This window comes from Nycticebus coucang, chromosome 5, assembly GCF_027406575.1.
Source record: "Nycticebus coucang isolate mNycCou1 chromosome 5, mNycCou1.pri, whole genome shotgun sequence".
Lineage (NCBI taxonomy): Eukaryota > Metazoa > Chordata > Mammalia > Primates > Lorisidae > Nycticebus > Nycticebus coucang.
In genome coordinates, this window is record NC_069784.1 from 25,031,509 (window position 1) to 25,055,109 (window position 23,601).

Consider the following 23,601-nt stretch of genomic DNA (forward strand, 5'->3'; position numbering starts at 1 on the left):
ATCTTCCTACTCTTTCCTACATTCTCCACATCCCTACACCAGTTTTACTCCTCCTTCACAGCCTCACCAACTCTCACTCAACTGACATTTTTTCTTCTATTAACAATCTTTTCCGTGTGGAAAAATGTTCATTTTACCATACATATGTATATATCTTTCTTCCTAAAGCTACCATCCGATTTAATTTACCATTTCTTTACTGTCAGATCTCTACAGTATAAATAGGTCATGCCATGTCCCGTCTCACCTCCCCTCTCAAGTTAATCGTGAAATCACCCAGATTTGGCTTTTCACCCAATTTTAAGGTTATCAGAGATTAGAAAACTTGGGCTGTTGAGGGCTAGGTAGCAAATATTTTAGGCTTTTCAAGCTATACGGTTTGCTGCAACTACTTAGAAAGGAGCAAAGATGATCAAAATGAATGAAAGTAGCCATGTTCAAATAAAACTTTATTTACAAAAACTGACAGCAGGCCAGATTTGGCCCACCAGGACTAGTTTGCCAACTCCTGGTTAAGAGAATGTGTTCCAAAACCAGTCTGCCTGTATTAAAGCCTAACTCTGTCACTTACACTATGTTATATAACTCAACTCCTCTGTGCCTTAGCATCACTTGTAAAAGAGGAATAATAATTATGTACTTCAAGTATTGTGAAGATTAAATAAAGTTAGAGCAAAACTTGTTACACAGGAAACGTTCAGTAAATGTCAACTATAATTTTGACTATAATGACACTGAACAACACTGTCAATAATAATCACCCATCATCAAAATTGGGAGGACTTTTTTGTTTCATCTTCATCCTACTCGGCTTTTCTGCAAGTTTCAACAACTCTACCACTTAATACATATGCGACCCTGGACAAATCCCTCTCTATGTCCTAGCTTTTTTCCTGCAAAACAGGAGCAGATTTTTTAACATTAATACTGACCTCAAAAAAGCTGTTATGAGGATTAATGTGATAACACACATGAATGAGTTTAACAGTGTCCGGCATGCAGTATGTATGTCCTCCTTAATATCAGCTGTAATACTGCAAATGTTAACTACTTGCTTCCATCTCTAAGTATTCTGCTCTCTCAGAAGCCATGTGCCATTATAACTGGCAGAAGTAAGGCTCTGGAGTTTCAGCGCCAAATTCAAATCCGAACTGATGGTCAACTGATTTTTAACAAAGATGCAAAGGCAACTTCGTGAAAATGGCACAGTGTTTTCAACAAATGGTACTGAAAAAAGTGGACTTTTGTACTACCCATGTTTTTAATTTTCTCTATTTTATAATATTTTGATATTTTAACACACTGCTGACCAGTCATGAGTTACCAGGTAACATGGAATTATATTCTGTGTTACTCTGAAGGCATTACCTAACTTCAATGTCTTCATAAGCAACACTGCACATTATCAAGGGGAACGACTGAGAAAGCAAACATCAAGTACCTTGGTGCCTGGTATTCAGTAACATCAACTCCCTCCTCAGTTCCGTACCTACCTGCAGACAATTTGTACTTCACAGTCTTCCCTGCTGAGCCGACCGTCCTCACCTTGGCTTTCTTCACTACACATTATCCCCACCAACCCTCATCCACTTCCAAATCTCTAAGGAAATGAATTTCTGAATGTTCTAGCTTTAATCCCTGTGCTCCTTACCCACATTTCTAATAATCTTTTTGATCTATTTCTTGACTTCCCACTGGCTTTTTCCCATATAATCCCATTAGCTTCACTCAAAATACCTCTGAAATATTTTTTTCTGTTCCATTCCCATTGCTTAGTTCAAAGGCCCACATTTTATTTACCTCTAGTCTGAACTACTTACCAGCCCACCAATTGTTTTTTTCTGCTTCTACTCGCTCCCTTCTTTTAACACTTCTTCAAAGTCTCATCAAAATGTTGCTTAATGTTTAAACAACTCTCTTACCTGAGTTCCCTACTGAGTCCCAACATTAAGACCCAAGATAAGTTCAGCACCTCTTTAAGAAATCACATGAATAGCTTTTACATAATACACCCAACCTATTAGAGCAGCAAACTTTTTTAGCCACAACCTTCAGAAAGAAATACATATAACATCCCAATGGAAATAGCATACACATGTAATAATCAGTTATGTAACACCTATAGTTTCTGAAACATACTTAAGCCATACATGGAGCGCAGCATTTTCCTGATTTTTCTTTTCTATTCTATCATATTTTAAAAATGCCCATCATAATTCACAAACTTGATGTCACCAATCAGAGCACACATTTTGAAAACCATTGAATTAAAAGATATAACGGAAGAATAGCCATCATTCGAGTGAAAAAGCCAAAAGAGAAAAACAGAAAAGAACAAAGTAGGGGGGGAAACCAACAATGCCTTAAGACCCACAGAATGAAAACTAAGTTGCTTCTGAGGAACACAAAAGACAACTTGAAGAAATGAAGTACATACTACATTTTCAGACAGAAATCCTAAATATGTAAATTCTCCTCAACTTAATGAATAAATTTAACTCAGAACACCCTAAAGACGCCAATAGGTATTTTTTGAATGGTGGGATAGACAAGCCAATTCAAAGAGTGATGGATTGAGAATGACAATAAGAAGAGTAAAAAAACAATTAATTTTTAAAAATGACGCAAAGCACAGTGGCTCGGGCCTATAATTGTAGCACTCTGGGAGTCTGAAGTGGGAAGATCCCTTGAACTCAGGAGTTCAAAACCAGCCTGAGCAAGAGCAAGACATCATCTCTACTAAAAATAGAAAAAATTAGCCAGGCATGGTGGCGTATGCCTATGATTCCAGCTTGGGAGGCTGAGGCTAGAGGATTGCTTGAGCCCAGGAGGTTGTGTTTGCAGTGAGCTATGATGATGCCACTGTACTCTAACTTGGGAAACAGAGCAAAATTCTGTCTAAACAAAAAAAAAAAAAAAAAAAGAAAAGTGGAAAGAGGAACTACCTCTACAAAATACTAAAGCATACTATAAAACTATAATAAAAACAACGTGGTACTGGCACATGACTGAACAAATCGATGCAACAGAACAAGGTCGGGATATAGATAAAAATATTTGTGAGAATTTAGTATATTTATGATAAAGAGACATCTCAAGTCTTTGGAAAAAAGACAAGTTATTTAATAAATCAGCTAGGTACCTATATACTTTACAAGGTATGAAAAACTTAAATTTAATAAATGAGACCATGAAAACATCAGAAGAAAAAAAAAAAAACAGTGGAGAATTCTACCATATTCTCAGAGCAAAGATGTCTTTGCTAATATCTAAAACCCAGAAACCATAAAAAAGACTTAAAAATTTTAATGCAAATATAAATCAGAAGACAAAAAAAAGAAAGATTCCAATTTATATCAAAGATTAAAGAACTAATTTTATTTATACAAAGTTTCTAGAGATCAATACTAAAAAATGACCAACTCCCAAGAGAAAAACAAATAAAAGGTTAATCCACATTAAAGTATATAAAAATAACTTGGAAACAAATGAAAAGAGATACTCAAAATGAGGGAAACACAAATCAAATACATACTGAGATATCACTTTTCACTATTAGACTGGGTAAAAAAGCTTTGTAACCAGCTCTGTTGGCAAACGTGCAGGATATCAGCCTTTTCAGCAGTACTATCAGAAGGGCAGAATCTCTATACAGGGCATTTCATATTATTAAAAATATAGAAACACACGTTTGCTGATCCATCTGAGAACATGCTGACCCATCTAAGAATTTACAAGGCTATTTATTGAAGTGTTGTTTGTAACAGAGAAAAACTGGAAACAATCCAAACTTCTCTTAGTAGTGAATTGGTTAAATCAATTCTAGTACATTAATGTAAGGGAATACCATACAGCTTTGAAAACAACAACAGAAGAATCAGGAAAGCTTTTACGTGCATGTCACTCAGAACAATAAACAAGTAGTAGAACACAACCATTTGTGTAAAAAGGAGGTTATATATGTGAAATATATTTCAGGAAAGGTATATAAGAAACCAGCAGTAGTTGTTGCTTATCCAAGGAAAGGAATGGGTGGCTCATGGTCAGAGGTGGGAAAGAAACCTCACTGTTGAATACCCTTTTATACCATTTGCATTTTCAGTCATGTGAATGAACTGCATTCTGAAAAAATTAAGTTTACAAAACAGAAAGGTGAGATTTGCACAATCCTGGAAGTGTAATTAATTAAAGCTTACTTTTCTTTTGTATGTACCAATTTTTAAATAAAGGGCAAAATATAGAACATTAAAAACCTAAATAAAGGGTTATTTTCATTTGTATTACAAATAAAACTAACATAATTGAAAATAATGAAAACGAAAATACTAAGAACATCATAAATTACTGAATTCTGAAGATGTCTTTATCTGCTTCAAAAATAGGCATTATCTCTCTTACCATATTGCAAATATTTTGTCAGTCTGAACTTCCTACTTGGAAACAGACACAGGAAATACAAATCACTACTGGAATGAATGGGGAAAAGCTGAGGATTTTTTTTTCTTCAAGTTATTAAAAGGTAAATTCCACATTTAAAATAAAAAACAAAGAAAGTTAAAGATTTCAATTTCTCGTTTCTTAGGCATAGGAAGTGGTCCCACTTCACACACGCAAACCTGTGGTAACACAAGGGTTTGCAGCTCTCATTCCCCGAGATTCTGTATGTGCTTTCTGCAAGTGACAGTTAAGACCTCCAAAGTCAAATGCTCAGGTCACTGCTGTCTTTTAAAATTGGGAGTTCAGAATAAATGATATAAATGATCTCCATATTCTTGACAGCTTTCTGATCCTCCCACACAAGTTTTCTTAAATTTTCCTAAGACAGAGATACTAATGTACATTTATAAGTTTATTTTGACAAAGATTAAAGTATGCAAAACACTCAAGACTGTTTGGCACAGAAAAGACCTTAAAAAATGGTTTGTTCCTGCCCTGTGCCTTTAGAGGTTTTGAAAACTAACCATTAAATAAAAGAATTAAATGAGCTCTGATTTGACCTCAATTTTTTAGGTCATTGAATATTTTTCACTTGTGGTATCAGTATTTTTAGGTGGCCTTAGAAGTTAAGAGTTGGGGCAGGGAAGGAAGTTTTATTTAAAAATATATAAATCTGCCTCCCTAAAACACAGTCCTAAAAGTTTTCGTCTCTCATGGAATCGTAATGAAGATAAGTTTCCCAACAAAATAATCTTCTTTTAAATGTTACATGACACAAAAGTAAAATAGTAACAATAATCCCAAGTGTAAAGACGATTATAGTGGGAAATAACATTCAAAAGATTTGCCTTACTTCAAAGATAAAAGATCTTCAAGGTAGCCGAGAGACCACTCTCTTCAAGTCTGCTTCTGGAATGTGGACACCAACCACACAGAGGCACACTCCTTCCCCAGGACATCCTGACTGCACACAATAGCTACTGACAACAATTGAACTAGGTCGCTATTTCCAAGCATGGAAATTTTACTATCTATAGACATGAATTTCCCTATCTAAGTAAAGTTAAATGGCACTTGTAAACAATCTATCTAAAAACAAACTTAGTTACTAAGGACATTTTTAAAAGCCACCATCCATATTTCCCCATTTAAAATCTCCCACACTTTTTTCCAGTGCTTAAAATACAGAAAAAAGGCAACCACACAAACAGGATAATGCATTATCAAGAAAGTAGTGGGGTGTGTGTTGGGGGGAGGGGTGCCTGAGGACCGTATTTTATAGATAAGCTTTTTATTTTCTCTTCCTGCCTCATCTCTTGAAACTTGTCCTTTGCCCTCTCCAAACACCAGTGTGTTCACTAATCTCATCACATTCTTTCCAACCCAAGTTCTTGTATAAGAGGCCTATTTCACAGCCCCATCCCCTTCCACCCTCCTTGACCTTTCCCCTTCCTAGCCCCATCATCTTCCACTGCCTACTTGACCCTTGAGACCCGGGACAGGTAACCCTTTCTCTTCCTCCCTCGGCCTAGGATGGGTTCTTCACTCTGCTTCCTTTATCACAGAACTGATCACAGGACTACTACTAACCTTGTCTGTCCCTAATTCTACGGTATCACGGCTACCCAAAAGGTCACTTCTTATAGCTACATTACTTGAATTGATTTTACCCTATCAGTGGCATTTGATCACTTCTAAATGATCACTTCTTTTTCTTTTCTTTTTTTTTTGAGACAGAGTTTCATTGTGTCGCCCTTGGTAGAGTGCTATGGTATCACAGCTCACAGCAACCTCAAACCCTTGGGCTTAAACAATTCTCTTGCCTCAGCTTCCCAAGTAGCTGGGACTACAGGAGCCCGCCACAATGCCTGGCTATTTTTTTGCTGTTGTTATTGCTGTCATTGTTGTTTTGCAGCCCTGGGCCGGGTTCGAACCCACCAGCCCCGGTGCATGTGGCCAGTGCCCTAACCACTAAGCTATGGGTTTGTAAAACCCTGACTTTTTAAATTGTATGACACCTTTTTCCAGATCATTCTCCCTGTCTGTTTAGTGTTGCTCCAGTTTCTCTATCTTCTCTCTGTCCCTGAAATCTCTTACCAGTCCTCTGTTTATTCTGCACATTGCCCAATTGGTATCCCTCTTTTCCATCACCTGTACATCAACTCCCATGTCCACATCTTCAATTTCACACTTCCCCATAACCCTTCACACTCAACCTGCCTTATATTTTTGTCAAATAGACATAGCAGATCACCTTCTACCATTACCACATCCCAGCTTCTGCCTTAGATCAGCCCATCAATCCCCATCTTCTCTGCCTCCACGTTCATTTTTTCTCAAACACTCCTTTCACTCTTAATGCTTCTTATATATCATAGCCCAGAATAATTTTAACAATTTTGAGTGGCAAATCATTTCATCAGAGGATAATGTCCCAATTCTTGATTCTAAGCTTTAGCATGTTTTGCTATACACATACACACAATAAATTTGTTTTACAATTTTAATTTCATTTTCACGTTACACATTTCCACTTCTCCATTTTGTTCCCTCTTTTAAGTGCAGTCACTACAGATGACCATTTTTCCAACATCAATTGTCCTCACACAACATAGACTTCTTGTACACTAATAAACCATCTCAAACAAGAATGACTCATTCATAAAATTTGAATTTCAAACACTGGTTGTTTGGACATATACATAACTCCTTACTGATACACATTACAAATACCATGAGTGGCAAGGGCCATGTAGTTATTATGGGCCAAAATGTATTGCGGTGATCCTTTTTGTGCATGGCAAGCCAATTTTAATGTACCTTCCTTACCTTTCACTTTTGCAGTAAGCATTTCTGCAGCATTCTGAAGATCAACAGAATTGAGGTTCTGATGCTTATTCATTATAGACTTTAAAATGCGAAGAAGTTCATCCAGACGTATATGAATGACATCTTTAAAACAGTCTTAAAAAGAGAAAAAAAGTTTATTTGCTTCCAAAGCATTCGAAGCACATTTCAAGTAGAAGCACTGGTTCCACAATTTTCGCCTACGACACCCTCACTTCTATTTTCGCAACTGCAATTACATACAATTTATATAGCCTTCAAAACATCCATGGTCATTTTAACTCATTAAGGATTTCAAAGGCTCTCACAATGAGGGTTAATTTAGCACTATCTTTTTCAGTTTTCTCATTATAAACATGATCTCCAGATTTCCTTTGAGGCACCCTTACCAGGTACATTTTTCTGTCTCACAGTTTTTACTATCATACACTTTCTAATACATACATAATACAGAGTTAAAAGCCCTACAAAGTTTGACACATTAACCAATATTTTAAAAACACATGTTAAGTTTCCACATTAGAACTGATTGTTTGTGTCAAGTCATTATCGCATTATTGGGAACCAGTAACTCACAGGCATATATGCAAAGATCATCATTTGACATGCACACTTCAAAAACTGTGATATAACTTACATAAGACAAAATGTACAGATATTTACTGAATTTTTCATGCTTTCCAGAAAAACTGAATTATTTGCCAATGATGAAAAATTGGGAGATTACAAAAATTCCAGACTCCTATCTACTCTTGAAAAATCCCTAAGACGTGTGCTCCTTCCCACTCATCCACCCTCAGACAGAGATTCACAATCCCTGTGAATTTCTGTCACTGCGTAATTTCTCGTCCAAACCAAAACACTTCCGCGAGTGAGGAGCGGGATGCTGCTTTCAATCATGCTAGTGCAACAAGCACGTGCTGGATCATCATCCCAGGCAAACCAGGAAGAGTAACCACCCTACCTCTAAAACTCCTTAAGGAATCCTCAAAAGGCTGAACAGATAACCACCTCACATTGCTCCTTATGTAATTTGCCTTTCTGTTACCTTACAGAGTGCTGGTGTTTAATTATAGTTAATATTTATCAAGTGTTTATTAAATGACCTGCACTGTTAAAAACAAAAAATATTACCTCATTTAATGTTCACCTTGCTCTTACTGGATAATCTTAAAATCTCCATTGTACAGATGAGAAAACTGAGGCACGCCTAACTTGACCACATTACTAAACTGTGAAACTAGAATGTGAACCCAGGGAGTTTAATTTCAGGATCCCTGCTTTGACTATTATGCTGTCTCCCTACTGAAATAGTTTAATAAACAAAAAAATTTTAAATACTGTACAGTATCATTTTATAATCACACAAACTACTCATGTTTTTTAGAAATGTTAAAAGACAATCAGAGCAAGAAAACCTACCTAAAGGATTAAAAAAAAAAAATCTCTCCCATTATGCAACCAAACATTCCATTACCAGCATTATCAAGAAAGAAAAAGTGTGGGATTAGAGGGGGCAGCAAGGTGAGGGTGTTCCAGAGAGAAGCAGAGAACAGGCGTAGTCCAGGTGGTGCTGAAAACAGAACACAGTACCTTATGGGAGAAAAATCAGACTAAATTCATCTAACAAACTGTACTGATAGGAAAAGAAAAAGAGGAGAATAGATACTAGCCTAAGTAACTCTGGCACTGAATGGAGTCTGTAAGATTAAGGGCAAGATAACGCACAGGAAGTATGCTACTCTAGCTGATAAAGTGTTGTCAGTGGAGTTCAGGGTTGCTGGAACTGAATAGCTGAGTAAATGGATAGCCAATGGTGGAGCCAGGTACCTCATTGTTGGAGTGGAAATGCAAAGATAAGCGGAGGGAAGAGGCAAGAATGATCCACACAATGATGGACTTCAGTAAGAACTCATGTTTAGCTTAATATAGAGATAGATGACTACATATAGAAAAATGTATAACGATGTGTACAGGCATAGGTGGGTAAATATACACACATGTATTTCTTTGGTTGGTCAGCTGAGAGGGCCTAAATGAAATGACACCTGGTGCTCAAACCAGCATACATCTAGGTCCCAGATCTTGGTTTCCAATACCAAAAGTGATCAGGGTGCCTTGGAGAAATGGCTGATTCTAGGACTGGGACAGAAAATGTACAAGCTTCATCAGGAGCAAGCATCTTGTAATACCAGGGAGTAAGGAAGAGCTTAATAAACAAAAACAAAAACACGCCTAAGAGGGCATACCAAAGGTGCACAGGACAAGAACCAATTGGAAGAGTTACCAATGGCCAATGCTGGAATAACTGAGCAACAAATGAATAAAGTAGCACTGAATTACAACCTACAGTATAAAACAAATATCCCTGAGTCCATACTAATATAAATGAGTGAAGAAATTAATAAACGGGAAAAAGAAAGCTCTAAAAGAACTATAATAATTTGTGCAGGGACTTTGTTAAGGTGAAGTGTACCTCCCTTAAATATGAGCTGTGCAGTAACTTCTTCCCAAGAGTAGAGTATGGAAGGGAAGACGAAAGAGTAACTTCACAGCACTGAAATGCAACAAACACTACCTAAGACAGGGGCCTGAGGTCAACATCAACGGTGGTAATTCATGTTCACAGTCCTTAATATGTTATGAAAATGACAGTTTACCTCTGTCATCTTCTTTACCATATCCTATTAACCCCAGTCTAATCATAAGAAAAATGTGAAATTCTAATCAAGGCATCCTTCAGAATACCTGAACCAGTATTCTTTAAAACCATCAAGGTCATCAAAATATGATGCAAGTCTGAGAAACTTATAGCCAAGGAGACATAACAACTAAATGTAGTATGATAGGATCCTGGAAGTGAAAAAGAAACATTAGGGAAAAAGCATGGAAATCTGAATAAACTATGGACTTTAGTTATATAATAATAATAATGCATCATTATTGCTTATCATCAATTATTGGTTCATTAACTATAGCAGACATAAGACTGTTAATCAATAGGGGAAAGAAGGCACAGGACTCTATGGGAATTCTTTTTGTCCATCTAAAACTATTCTTAAAGTATTTTAAAAATGAAATACAGGCAAGTAAAAGCTTTATGTACTGATAGAATTTTTTTCATCAACATACATTATAAACATTTTTAATTTTTTGGGAAAATGTGAAAACGCCGTTTAAAGAATTATCTATTTTATCTGTTTTATAATTGTTAACGCTAATGTTAAGTGTGGCACGTTTACTCAGATGAGCAATATAAAATAATCGTTAAGAAGCACAGCCTCTTAAACCAGATTGCCTGACTTTGAATTCCAACTCCATGGTGGAGAAACCTCTGGCAAATTACTTAGCTTCTCTGTGCCTCAGTTTCCTTATCTATAAAAAGAAGATAACGGTAACTACTTTGTAAGGTTGCTCAATTAAATGAGTTAAAATACTTAGAACAGTGCCCGGAACACAGTTGGTCCTGCATAAATGTTTGTAGCTATTTTTATTAGCAGTAGAAATTAGTTAAATACAGGTTAGCTCTGAAATGGAATCTAGTGGCTTGGAAATAAACATCTGGGAAAATAATATAATTTGAAGAGTTGTAAGAAATAACAATTATAAAACTCTATGACTTCCTATTTTTCCCCCAGCTTTCTATAATAAAGTCTCTTCTTTGGCACATACATAACTAAAGCAAGCCAGGATACGCTAGTACTCAACCAAGGTTGAGTGATTACCTATTACCACAGAGAGCTGTTCTACCCTCTTTTTGAAATCCAACCAAGGTTAGTCCTAAAAGAGAAAGATCAGTTTTACTTACATCCTCTCATGTTTTACAATAAATTCTCTAGATATTAATACACATAGGAAGTGCTGTGACAATATTTTGAAGTCTCAGGCTAAGTGAGCTTAATTTCCAAAGAGCATCAATAACCATCAATATTCAAAATTAGTGGTGAGTATCTAAATCTATTGTTTTCTACCACACCAAGCATCTACGTATCTTTCTTCAGCCTTAGGGAAGAACGATTACTGCCTCTTTTATTTTGCTTGCCATTGCTATGGTTTCCCCACAACCCCCCTCCCAGGGGGGGAATATGTAGTATTGATGAAAGAACTACTTAAACTCCTTGAACCTTTTTTAAAAGTTAAATTTTTAGTTTAAGAAGATTTTTGCTTCATAAAAAGAATTTGAGATAGCATTATTTCATTATAATGGAAATAGAAACTCTGGTTAAAAAAAAAAAGGCACTTTTTGCTTCTCTAACCATTTATGGCACAAATAGTTTAGCACTTGCTAATACAGGAAGTTCCAGCCGAAGTATTATGAGCACAGGCTGATGCTCTACTACCCCTTCAGCCCAAACATGTGGGAAAGTTTATGAATCTTTTTTTTTTTTTATTCCAGTTTTGGCCAGGGCCAGGCTTGAACCCGCCACCCATGGCATAGGGGGCCAGCACCCTATTCCTTGAGCCACAGGAACCACCCGAAAGTTTATGAATTTTTGTGATTAACATTTTATTTAGTTGGCATGTTCATTTCTGTTGATTTATAGGCTTCACAAGTGTTTAATCCTTGATCTGCCACTTCCTTGAAAGGATTATATACAAAATTCTTAGTTTCTCTGATCTCAGATTGTCAATAAAATGGAATTGATAATAATCTGTTTTATTGACCTCATAACATTGTTGTGCATCTCAATTAATAGAAATAAAACTGCTTCACTGTTCTAGTATATACAAACAGCAATTATTACAAGTAGTCTGTAAGCCATTCAAACTAAATACCTTTGAAAACACATGTGGCTCACACAGAACCACATTCAACAAATATGCTTATAGCCAGGTCGCTCGGTATTTCAGCTAACAGAGAAGAGACTATACAGTTATGTCTCAATTTCATTTTATGTGTAAAATATAAATTAGTTATAATTAAATATAAATTATAATTTATATTTATAAATAACTAAGGATATATTTTATAAAGGTATTTCTATACCTCAAATAAAATTATAGTATTTAATTTACTCACATAACTAAATACAAAATAATTTTTTTTTTTTTTTGAGACAGAGTCTTACTCTGTCACTTGTTAGAGTGTGGTGGTGTCATAGCTCATAGCAACTTCAAATTACTGGGCCTAAGCTATTCTCTTGCCTCAGCTTCTCAATTAGCTGGGACTACAGGCACCCACTACAACACCCGGCTATTTTTTTTAGAGATAGGTCTCACTCTGGCTCACGCTGATCTCGAACCTGTGAGCTCAGGCAATCCACCCACCTTGGCCTCCCAAGTGCTTGGGATTACAGGCGTGTGCCACCGTGCCCAGCACAAAATAATTTTTAAATGTCATAGTGGCTGCAATGTAAAATAATGAAATGTAATACAAAGGAATTATAGATGTGAATCTAACAGAGTTCAACCAAAGTCTTAATACTAGTTATCTAGAACAGTAAAGCTCTTATGTCAGCTTATTTATCCATTGGTCCTATAATATAGTAATCTGAATTTTAATTTATTGTTTCACACATTTATGCCATGTCTTTTCTGCTTCATTCAGCTTATCAAGTGAAAACAAACCAGCCAGCTTCATTTTTTGGTTCTCATGCATTAACACAATACCAGAGTGCTTATATTGCAAACACTTCATGGAAATGCTTAAGAAAATAAATGAAAAAAAACATGGTGTTTTCCCTGATTAAAAAAAAAAAAAAAAAACCTGACAATAATTTTACAATCAGTAACCTTTCCAGGGAAAGAAATGAAAACAACAAGGAGGGGGAAAGTTCCAGAATTTATCACGAGGAAACATTTTTTTTTTGTTGTTGCTGTAATTACTTTGAATTTACAGGATAAAAGTGAACCCTGAGGAAGAGCAGCCTTCTTTATCCAGCTACCTGGGGATTGTAAAAATAATAATAGCTGACATTTTAAAATGTTTCTTCGAGGAGCTTTATATACATAAATTCATTTTATCTTCACAACACCCCTATTATCCCCTTTTAATAGACACAGAAACTGAAACAGAAAGATAAGCCACTTGCCAGGGTTACAGACAACTAGCAGTGCAGAATGAGGGTTCCACCTCATGCATTCTGACTCTAGAATCTGTGCTCTTACTCACTATAGTATACTGCCTGAGGCTAAAGACGTTATAGCTTAGTAACAAGTACTCCTTTTGGGGGGGCAGAACACTATTATGGGAGGGTCTTTATCTGACACAAGCAATCAATGTAACCTGGTTCTTTGTACCCTCAATGAATCCCCAACAATAAAAAAAAATTTTTTTTAAATACTCCATAATCTGTGATTTAACAGACTTTAACTTCCAATGATATGCTAGCTACTATTTAATAGTGTTAAATTATATAAATCATTCTAGGCAAGTGCAAAATCAAAATGCAGTCCCCTGAGAACTGGTACAAGTGTAATCAATGACCTGCGTGTATTTCATGCTTTGTTTCTCAAAGTTTCATTTCACTAAGAATAACCTATTAATGTTCACACTAACGTCTCCTGAATGATTATCTCTTAGAAATCAATTCAAAAGAAGTTCACTTCTAGAATAAGACAGAGCAGGACACATCTGAGGCTAGAAAGTTAATTTTTCTAATACTCTGCAGAACTTCTGCCACGCTGAGAAGCTAAAAGTGAAGTTAATGGTAAAGGTAACACTCGAGGAAACTGGAAAAAAAAAAAACCCACACATCCTCCTGGGAAAATACTGAGTTAATCCATAAGACAGGGTTTCAACTAAGAATCAGCAAATTTATACAAAATCTTTCAAAACAAAATATATCATTTTATATAGTTTTGATCTTTTCATCTAATTCTTACCATTCAATAAAATTTGCTTTAGCAAAGGAGCACATCTCTTCTGATTATAGGCCCATATAATAAATCTAGGATCTAGAATTCATCAGGAGCCATCACTTACAAGATCAGAATTATTATTTACAAAATTAGAAATACACTTTTAAATTAGTAAGCTTTTTTAAAAATAGAAGAACTTAACTAGTTTATCTGAAACTGGTGATAAATTTTTATCTTCCTTTCTAGAGCCTATTTAAAAAACAAACCTGCAATCAGGGAGGAAAAAACAGACTAATAAAAATAACAAAAAAAAAAACCCACACAGAAAAACAAAGTACAAGTTACAATAGTAAATGTTCATTAAAATCTATTTTAAAATAGTGATATGTGATCAAAAAGCTACAAGAAGGATTAGACTGCTGCTTTTCCTTCAAATATATTTTGTAATGGCAATCAAAACTTCCAAGCACTGAACAGCAAAAAATTTAGACATTTTGTACTATTATTTCTAGACCAATAAATAATCTTTGCATTTTCCTAATTCCCAGATTTTGGGTTTCCCGAACAAGGGTCCACCTAGGAATGGGAAGGTTTGTCACAAAGGCAGATGTTAAAATCATTGTATAACCTTGAACATTTACAAATTTGTTATTTAGAATACAGAACACATTATTCCTCAGGGAAAAGCCATAAACCGGAATTGGTACTTACACTGCACATACATTAACCTATGGTGTTATAATTAACACAAAGTGCACATGCATAAATGAGTGCCTTCAGCATTTTGATATAAGATGCAAAATATACCCTTGTAATTACTCATAATGTACCTTAATGACGCTGGATAGAGATCAAAAACTTCAAATTCCACATCTGCTACTTGTATAAGACTACAGGTTAATCTCTGCCTGGAGATAAGCAGTCAAAAGAGAATCAGCAAACTCTTATCACTTATCCTATCTCAGAAAGAATGGAATATTTTCATACTCCTTTAATCTCCCACATTAAGCTCTCCTTTTTTATTTGTAAATAAAAACTGGAGACAAGTCACATACATATTCAACAGGGGCACAGAGCTCTCTGGCAGGCATTTATTTTTTCTCATCAATTGTTCAACAACAATTACAGTATGAGCTTCATACTCTCACTTGGGAAATTTTTATAAACACCACATTGAAAATAAGTACCATTAAACTCACCAAAACACCAAGAGAATAGGAGAGGGTGTTAGGGAGGAGATATGTCTAAGATACATTATGTAATTTGAGAGCAAACACTCAGCTGTCATCTCCAGCTCTAAACAGTCAATATTCAGAAGAATGTACAATCTCCAACTCCATTCAAATTTTGATTCACAGAATCATAAAACTGATAGCACCTGGCACAAGTGCTTCATTCTAAACAAAAAATTAAATGACTTATTCATATTCCAAAGCTGGTCAGTAGCAAAACTAGACCTAGAAGCTAGCTAGATCCTGTGATTCTCTTTCTAGAGCTTCCTCTGCCATCCCTGACTGCCAATTTAACCAAACTGTATAACCTGGCTGTAAAATTATCTGCTGGTTCAAATCAAAGAAAGTCACGAAAGTTACACAATCTAAAGGCATCTTAAGGAAGGAGATTCCAAACGGACTTCTATTTCTGTGTAAAATTTTCTAATACAACAGAGCCTCCACAGTTGACCACCTCCCTACATTGACCACCTTCTTAAGCTGACCTGATTTACAGACTGGACTGCACCACATGAAGGTGCACTGTACAGGAGGCCTAGTTCCTTATGTTGACCACCTCTGTATGTTGACCAGTTTGTTACAGTACCTTGGTTGTATGGTAGTTGATCAACAACTTTTTCTAGGATTCTTTTAAGTGCCAAAGAAATAAAAAATATAGCTCAAGAACTCATCTCAATTTGCTCAATATTGATAAAGGCCAAATGTCTATACCAGCACAATACAACAGAAATTTCTGCAATGATGTATCTTTATCCGATTTGGTAGCCACTATTCACATGTGGCTACCATGTGAATACTCAGTACTCACTGCTGAGTACTTGAAATGTGGCCACTATAACTGAGGAGGTGAATTATTTATTTTGATCAGGTTGAAATAGCCATGTATTAGTGGCTACCATGTTGGACAGTATAGGTCTGGATAATCTCCACAGAATACAACAGCTAATGAAATAATGAAAACTGAGCAGTGCTTTTACAGAGTACCTGCCATGTGAAGCAGCTGAGACCGCATGGAAAGAACACACCCTTCTGCACTCATGACCACTAGGTTCCAAATGAGACCGCTATTTATCAGCAGTAAGAGTATACAACATAATATAATACATACATCGTATCTGTGAAATGGGGCTAACAGTTCTTGCCTTTGAGGAGACTGAGTGATTAAACTTGTTCATATGTGTAAGTACTCTGTAAAATGAAAAGCACCAGATGCAATTATATAATCACGTCTAGAACTATGTGGGGAAATGACAGCATGACCACAAACCAATCACAAAGCCATTTATCTAAGCCTAGCCTCAACCAGATGATTAACACCTGCAGCAACAGTCAAGTGACTCTGCTCATCACAGCCTCATTACAGGTACATAAAATAAATATACAGAGAAAACGTGATCTGATTAGACCAAAAGGTGATTTAATTGTATAGCTACAATGTTTACCCTGAAAAACTAACATTTTAGTCTTTTAATATCTAGCAGATATTAAAAAATAAACAAAAAATGCCAAGAATTTATTACCTTTCTGCTTTTAAGGAGGCAACAGACAAAATATTGGTAAGGCCACTCAGAAAATACTGACAAGGCTCCTTCACTCTAAACCAACGCAACAGTGCTATGCCATCTGGTCAGCTTACAGCTGTGATAACTCTAGAATGGTAGAAGTCCAAAGGAATTCCTCAGTCAATACCCAGAAGACAAGAGCATGGCCCTGCCTATAACATTACATAAAACCACATTACATAATTACGGCATTTTAAACATTTTATCTTTTTGCATGAAGATTATATCTCACGTGATTCCCCTAATTCTATTAAGGAAGGAAAAGTCTGATACTTTTAAGAAGCTGAAAATCATGATCAAAAACAAAAAGCACATTATTATACAGTATTTTCCTTCTCTTTCTTAATGGGTTTCTTTTACATGTTTATACATACTTCCTGGTTTAAGGAAAACAAAACAAAAAAGTTCTACCAACCCATACTAACCAGTCTACTTCTAAATTTTGATAACAATGTTCTAAACACAGACAAAACAAATTCTTATTAAATCCAAAATTCATTCTGATATGTACATATATACATTCCTTTTGACTTTGAAGAAGGAAGCATTAAAATCAATCCAAAGGTAGTTGCTTCTCAGCCTTTTGGGTAAAATCAAGTTTAAAATCAATGTAAAGGTAAATGATGAAACTCTTATGACCACTACATGCTAACTCATTGGTTATCCATCCATTTTATTAATTTACCAGACATAAATTGCAAGTTCTTGATTACTAATAATACCCATCACATACAATTTTATTATTCAAATTTTGAAGTATTGGCTTTCTTGTTAAAAAGATAATGTCCTCATGAATTTTTAAACGTAAATTTCAGTGAATAAACATATTTCCAAACATATCCTCTAATCTCAAGGGATAGTCTCCTTCATTTTATACTTAATGTCATTTTGCTCTTTTCTCACTTAGGATCAGCTTCTAATCCTTTTCCTTCCTATCCTATGAACTGTCACAAATTAAAATTCCTATAAAAAATGTTTTATAGATAAGCTGCCCAACTTGTTTTAAATTACCCTCGTTTTCAATCTGTGAAAGGGGGATAATGATGTAAGATGAGAATTTTAAAAGGCATAAATCTTCTAAAACTAAGTAAAATAAATAGAAGTCCTAACTAAAAATCTTATGTTAACAAAAACTTATTTAAATTGATACATTAAATACAATGAGACTCTACCCTAAATTAAGGTAAATGACTTGTCAAATAGTCCATCATTTTAAATTTCACCTTAAAAATTAACCCAGTTAATGAACCATCCATCAGAAAGAATTTTACTGTACATAAATTTAAATTTTAAAAAATTAACCCAGTTAAGAACAAATCTTTATTACAAAGCTGTGCTTCTGTTTCGTTTTGTTTTTTAAAGACACAGTCTTGCTCTGCTGTCCAGGTTGAAGCACAGCAGGATGGGTTATCATAGCTTACTGTAACACTGAACTCCGGGGCTTACTCAATCCTCCCTGTCTCAGCCTCCTGAGTGGCTAGGACTGTACGGATATACCACCACACCTAGCTAATTTCTTTTTTTTTTTAAAGGTGGGGTCTCGCTGTGCTGCTAGTGTCAAGCAATCTTCTTGGCTTGGCTTGCCTGAAGTGATGGGATTGTAGGTGTGAGCCACTGCACTCAGCCTGCTTATTTAAATAAATGGCAGATACTCATTTTGGTAAAAAAAAAAAAAGGTGTTACCAATACTTAATATATTTAGGATATCGTTCCATAATAGTAAAATAACTTTATAGTCAGTTGATCATCCATAATTAGACTTCAAAACCAAGCTATTAAAACAAATGGGAGTAGAAGCAACTTCTTTTCTAATACTATTTATAAAGTCTCAAAAGTACAACTTTGTGATTGTTAAAAAATTCAAATATTAAAATTTTGAAGCTTCAATTCCAGTCTAGTTATTTTTGGGCATTTCAATCTGAAAATAACAGATTAGGAATTAAAGTCTTAAATTTAGTACAGGCACATGATGTGGTTTTTAATTTTTCAACATGTATATTAGAAAATAAACATTTAATTTATATAATACATACAATTATTTATTGAAATCTTACAAATTTCTATGAAGCCCCAGGAGGTCTCATACAATTAACACTTGGAATCTTCACCCTACCACCTAGACATACCACTATGAACATGGAAATGATCAGATAACTTATCGCAAATGAATGCGAACTATGTCTTTAATAGTTATCGCTGCCATCAAAATCGGATACGAAAGAGGCACTAAAAGTTGAAAGATTTAGGTACTATGATCAAGTCAAGGATACACAGTTCTTTACTTTAGGATAAGTCTCCATTATTCATTTTTCACTAAACAGAGAACAAATTCTGTAATTATTTCTTGTTTTTTTTTTTTGGTTTTTGGCCGGGGCTGGGTTTGAACCCGCCACCTCCGGCATATGGGACCGGTGCCCTACTCCTTGAGCCACAGGCGCTGCCCCCTGTAATTATTTCTTAAGAAGATATTATGAATCAGCAAAACAGATTTAAGTTTGATTTTTGAGAAAAAAATTCACTCAAATGCAGTCATTTTAGATTAAGTTTTGGCAACAATATGGAAAGATAAATTTAGGCAAAAATGTCACAATATAAATTATAAACGTTAGTCTGGTTATTAAAGACCAGTCAGTGTACCATGTTACTGTTAACAAAAAAGATTAAAATCCAATGATCTGGGCGGTGCCTGTGGCTCAAAGGGGTAGGGAGCCGGCCCCATATGCGGAGGTGGCGGGTTCAAACCCAGCCCCAGCCAGAAACTGAAAAAAAAAAAAAAAAGGAATAAATAAAATCCAATGCTCTCAAATTTTTCTGTCAAATGGATGTGGCCACTAGGAACCAAAGACTTACTTTTCCTTTTCGTACGCTCCTTCACACACACTTACCGAAGTTTCTATCATGTACTACACTATCATCTGAGTATAAAATGGTTTACACCATAAACATGGGACAATGGAGGGGATAGTAACTAAAGGAGAATACTCTGTTCCTACCACTGTGGACACACTTATCTGCAGCTAGGCAGGCATTTAAAAATAAACAAACTATGAAAGAATGCCAAAAGAAAGCAGTGACAAACCTGAAAGAATAGCTTCTTTCAAATATAGTAACATATGGGAGAACTTCCTGATATCATTCACCAACTCCTTGATATAATCCGGATCAAAAATGGAATTGGAACTTATGGACTTGAGCCCCATTTCAGAAGTTGTTACATCAGTAGAGGGTTGATCTGATGCCAAAACACGTTTTTTCTTTGTCTTTTTCTGTTTGTGAGCAATCATCCTTTCATTTAACAGTCAGAAAAATGGAAATCCTTAAGGGAACAAGAAACAATAACAAATAAATAAATTTGACAGAGAAACAGAAACACTAAATCAGCCAGGAAAATACATTAGGTTTTCACAAACAGCCCACAGCCCACTTTGAAAAGTATTCTATTTTTTTTTAACTTTTAAAATACATAAATAAATAAAACAGCGTATTTCTAGTAAGAGCAGCTTCAATTTATTAAGTGCCAATAATCCTGCCAACTATGATACACAAACTACTTTTCTTCACACAAGTGAGGAACCTGAGACTTTGAGGTTAAAAATTTGTCTGAGCTCTCAACTGATAATGAACTCAGACTCAAACCTAGATTGGCCTTGATGCCAAAATCCATGCTCTTAATAACTTTTTGTTAATTTCTAGAATATAGAGTTTTCTCAGTTGTAAAGCTGTTCTGAAACATCACTTAGTGGAAGGTCATATTCTAAATGACATCACCTTCAAAAATAAAGATGAAATATGGATTTGATAAAAGAAATACCTCCTTTATCACTTACTGTAAGATCTAATCATCTCTTCATTTTGGTACATTCATTTATAAAATGTGAAGAACATTCTGACAACACCTACGTCAGGAAATTATTGTATACAAGTATCCAGCACATGAAAGAAGTTCAATTACAGTTTTTCCTAATATATGTAATCATATACATACATACATACACACACACACCCTCCCTCACATCCTGGGTTATCAAGTCCCATCAAGAATACTTCTTTGTTAGGCGGTGCCTGTGGTTCAAGGAGTAGGGTGCTGGCCCCATATACCAGGGGAAGGGGTGGGTTTAAGCCCCACCCCGGCTAAAAACTCCAAAAAAAGAAAAAAAGAATACTTCGTTGAAAATAAGTTCTAAGGGTATGTATTAGTCTGATATACCGGTGTTGGTTGAAAAATTAAATGTGTGATTATCTGAGCAATATTTGTGATAATTTCAGAATGATATAGTAAAAAGGCAATATTTTGGTAGGAGAGATTTAGGTTTGAATCCTCTAATATTTTCTGTACAATTTATCTTTAGGATTATTTGGGGATTAAAAAGGATCACAAAATAAAAGATTTCATACATTTAAACACCTAATTCTGGTACACAGTTTCAGAAAAGCTTAAGAAAATCTCAAGAAAATCTTAGTTTTTTCTTCTTCATCCTCATCTTACCTTTCCAGAATTAAAAGTTCTAATCTCGTTTGTACCTCTTGAAATCAAAAAGGAAATGACTAGAGGAATTACATTAGCTCGAGCATTATAATTAAATCATTTTTCAAATATTTTGTCTTGAATATTTGGATACTTTTAAAATGGAAGAATGACTAAGCCTCTTCTGTGAAATTTACATTAGAAAGTACGTAATATTCATCTCTAGTCAAATGTAAGATGTATTATTGCATCATTTATTCTTTCCTAAATTGCATCCAACTCCTTAGATTTTTTTCTTCCTGCTCTATAGTTCTTTAACCTATCCACATCTATCTCTGATTCCACACTGATGAATTACCAGCATTTCTCATCTGAGCTACTGTATTAATTTCTTTATTATCCACATCCATTTTTGTCCCATTCCAGATGTAGTGAGTGAATTTTCCAAGCATAAATCTCATGTCATTTTTCTGCTCAAAACTCTTCCAAAGGACAAGGGAGAAGCTATGATGCTCTGTAAGGCTCAACGTGAGATCTGGTTCCTACCTACCTGTGTGATGTCACCTGCAGACACAACTTTTGGCTATCAACACTCCTGCCACAGTAACTCCTTCTCACTCTTCCAATAGTATTTGCTAACCGTGACCCATAGCAGGAAACAATTCTACATCATGAGCCAGTTTATACATTAAGTACGTTGTGTCTGTATGTGGTATGTATTTAAGGAATGGATTTGTGTTTCATAAAACACATTCTCGCTAAGGAACCATGTGATGTATGTGAATTTCTAAAGTTCTATTCCATTTCATTTTTATAATGCTGCTTGCAATTCACCAAATTGCTTTTATACCTGTAATGGGTCATGACCCTACAGCTTGAAAAACACCAACTGTTCAGCCCACAGGTCTTGTCTACATGCAGTTCCACCTGCCTGGATGATTCCTTTTCCTTCACTTATTCACTCTGATCTCAGCTCAAAGACCACTTCCTTGAATAAAGTTTCCTGGACCGCCCCCACTGTCCCCCATAACCGCCACCATCACCAATTAGACCAGAATCTGTTTCAGTGGTTCTCAACCTTCCTAATGCCACCATGCATTTACATTGTTACAAGAACCGATGTATGCTCTATATTGCATCTTGTACTTTTCATCATTACACCTATCACACTTCAAGTAGACGATTCCTGTCTTCTCATATAGACTATAATCTCCAAGAAATCAAGCCTGTTTCAAGCCTGTTTACTAATCACGTGTTCTCTGCTCACAGCACAGTACTTACTATATAAGGAAGGAACTTCTCGAAACTACTGCAAATGAATAATGGGCTTATAATTGTAACATTTTAATTAATTTTTATACAAAAAAAGTCTGGGATGTTGAAATGTTTTGAAGTAAAAACAAAACTTTTAAATCTATTTTTAACCTTAGGCACTCTCTGAAAAACCCTTTTCTCCTCCCAACCTGCTTCCTCCTCATCTTCTTTCAGAGATGACCCTTCAAAACCCAGCCTGATTAGCCTCACTGGTGGTGGCACACACCCTTAGTCTCAGCTACTCTGGAGGCTGAGGAAGATGGATCATTTCAGCCCAGCCTGGACAAGCCCACCTCTTTAAGAAAAAAAAAAATCTATCTCAAAAATAGTGTCTTTCGAAAAGAAATATATGAAGCTGAGTATATATAAAACTGAAGTCAAGGTTGGATTTTTATTATTGTTTCTCCTGATTATCAAACATGGAGTCCTAATACTTTCCTAATAGCTTGTTTCTTTATTCAATTTCCTTTTTTTAATCTCAAATTATTTCTAAGAATGTCATTCTATACAGTTTAAAAACCTATCTAACATTGACCTATGTAAAAATGTAGATCATTTCTAAAACAAACATAGGGCAATTTTTGAGCACAATTATTACGCCTAAGTCTCCCTTCCTACCAAGAAAAACAAACATCTCCAGTGCCTTTTTTGGGTAACTCTTTTACAAATCACTAATTGAAAAAGCTAACAGCATAACAAATTTTATCATTTTTGCAATTTATTTCATAAATTCATTCTCTTTAGTTCTGATAGCTTTTAAATTCAGTAGAGAATGGGTCACTGTCGCTGGTAAAGATGGTTACAAAAATTAAACATTCATATCACAAATTTCAAATAAAACAGTCTATTTCAGCAAAAAGAACCTACTTTAAGTAACTATGTGTCAAATTAGTAACCCAAAATTGTATAAAGGGTTTCAAAAATGCTTGAAAATTTTTACACA

The 23,601-nt window shown here is 35.3% G+C and overlaps 1 protein-coding gene across 5 annotated transcripts in view; it reads right to left on the reverse strand.

Annotated features, from left to right (window-relative positions):
- Positions 1 to 23,601, reverse strand: part of ARHGAP29 (Rho GTPase activating protein 29) — a 75,121-nt gene that overhangs the window by 37,423 nt on the left and 14,097 nt on the right. For 2 of the 5 annotated variants that reach the window (XM_053591759.1, XM_053591760.1), the window contains exons 2-3: positions 19,959 to 20,195; positions 7,267 to 7,401 (exon numbers count right to left, since the gene is read on the reverse strand). The exons of 1 other annotated variant lie outside the window; for it this stretch is intronic. In XM_053591759.1, the coding sequence (XP_053447734.1) occupies positions 7,267 to 7,401; positions 19,959 to 20,163 (340 nt within the window). In that variant the 5' untranslated portion in view covers positions 20,164 to 20,195. Of the gene's footprint in view, positions 1 to 7,266; positions 7,402 to 16,837; positions 16,967 to 19,958; positions 20,196 to 23,601 lie in introns of those variants that run through there. 2 more of the 5 variants (XM_053591763.1, XM_053591761.1) reach the window with 2 other exon arrangements.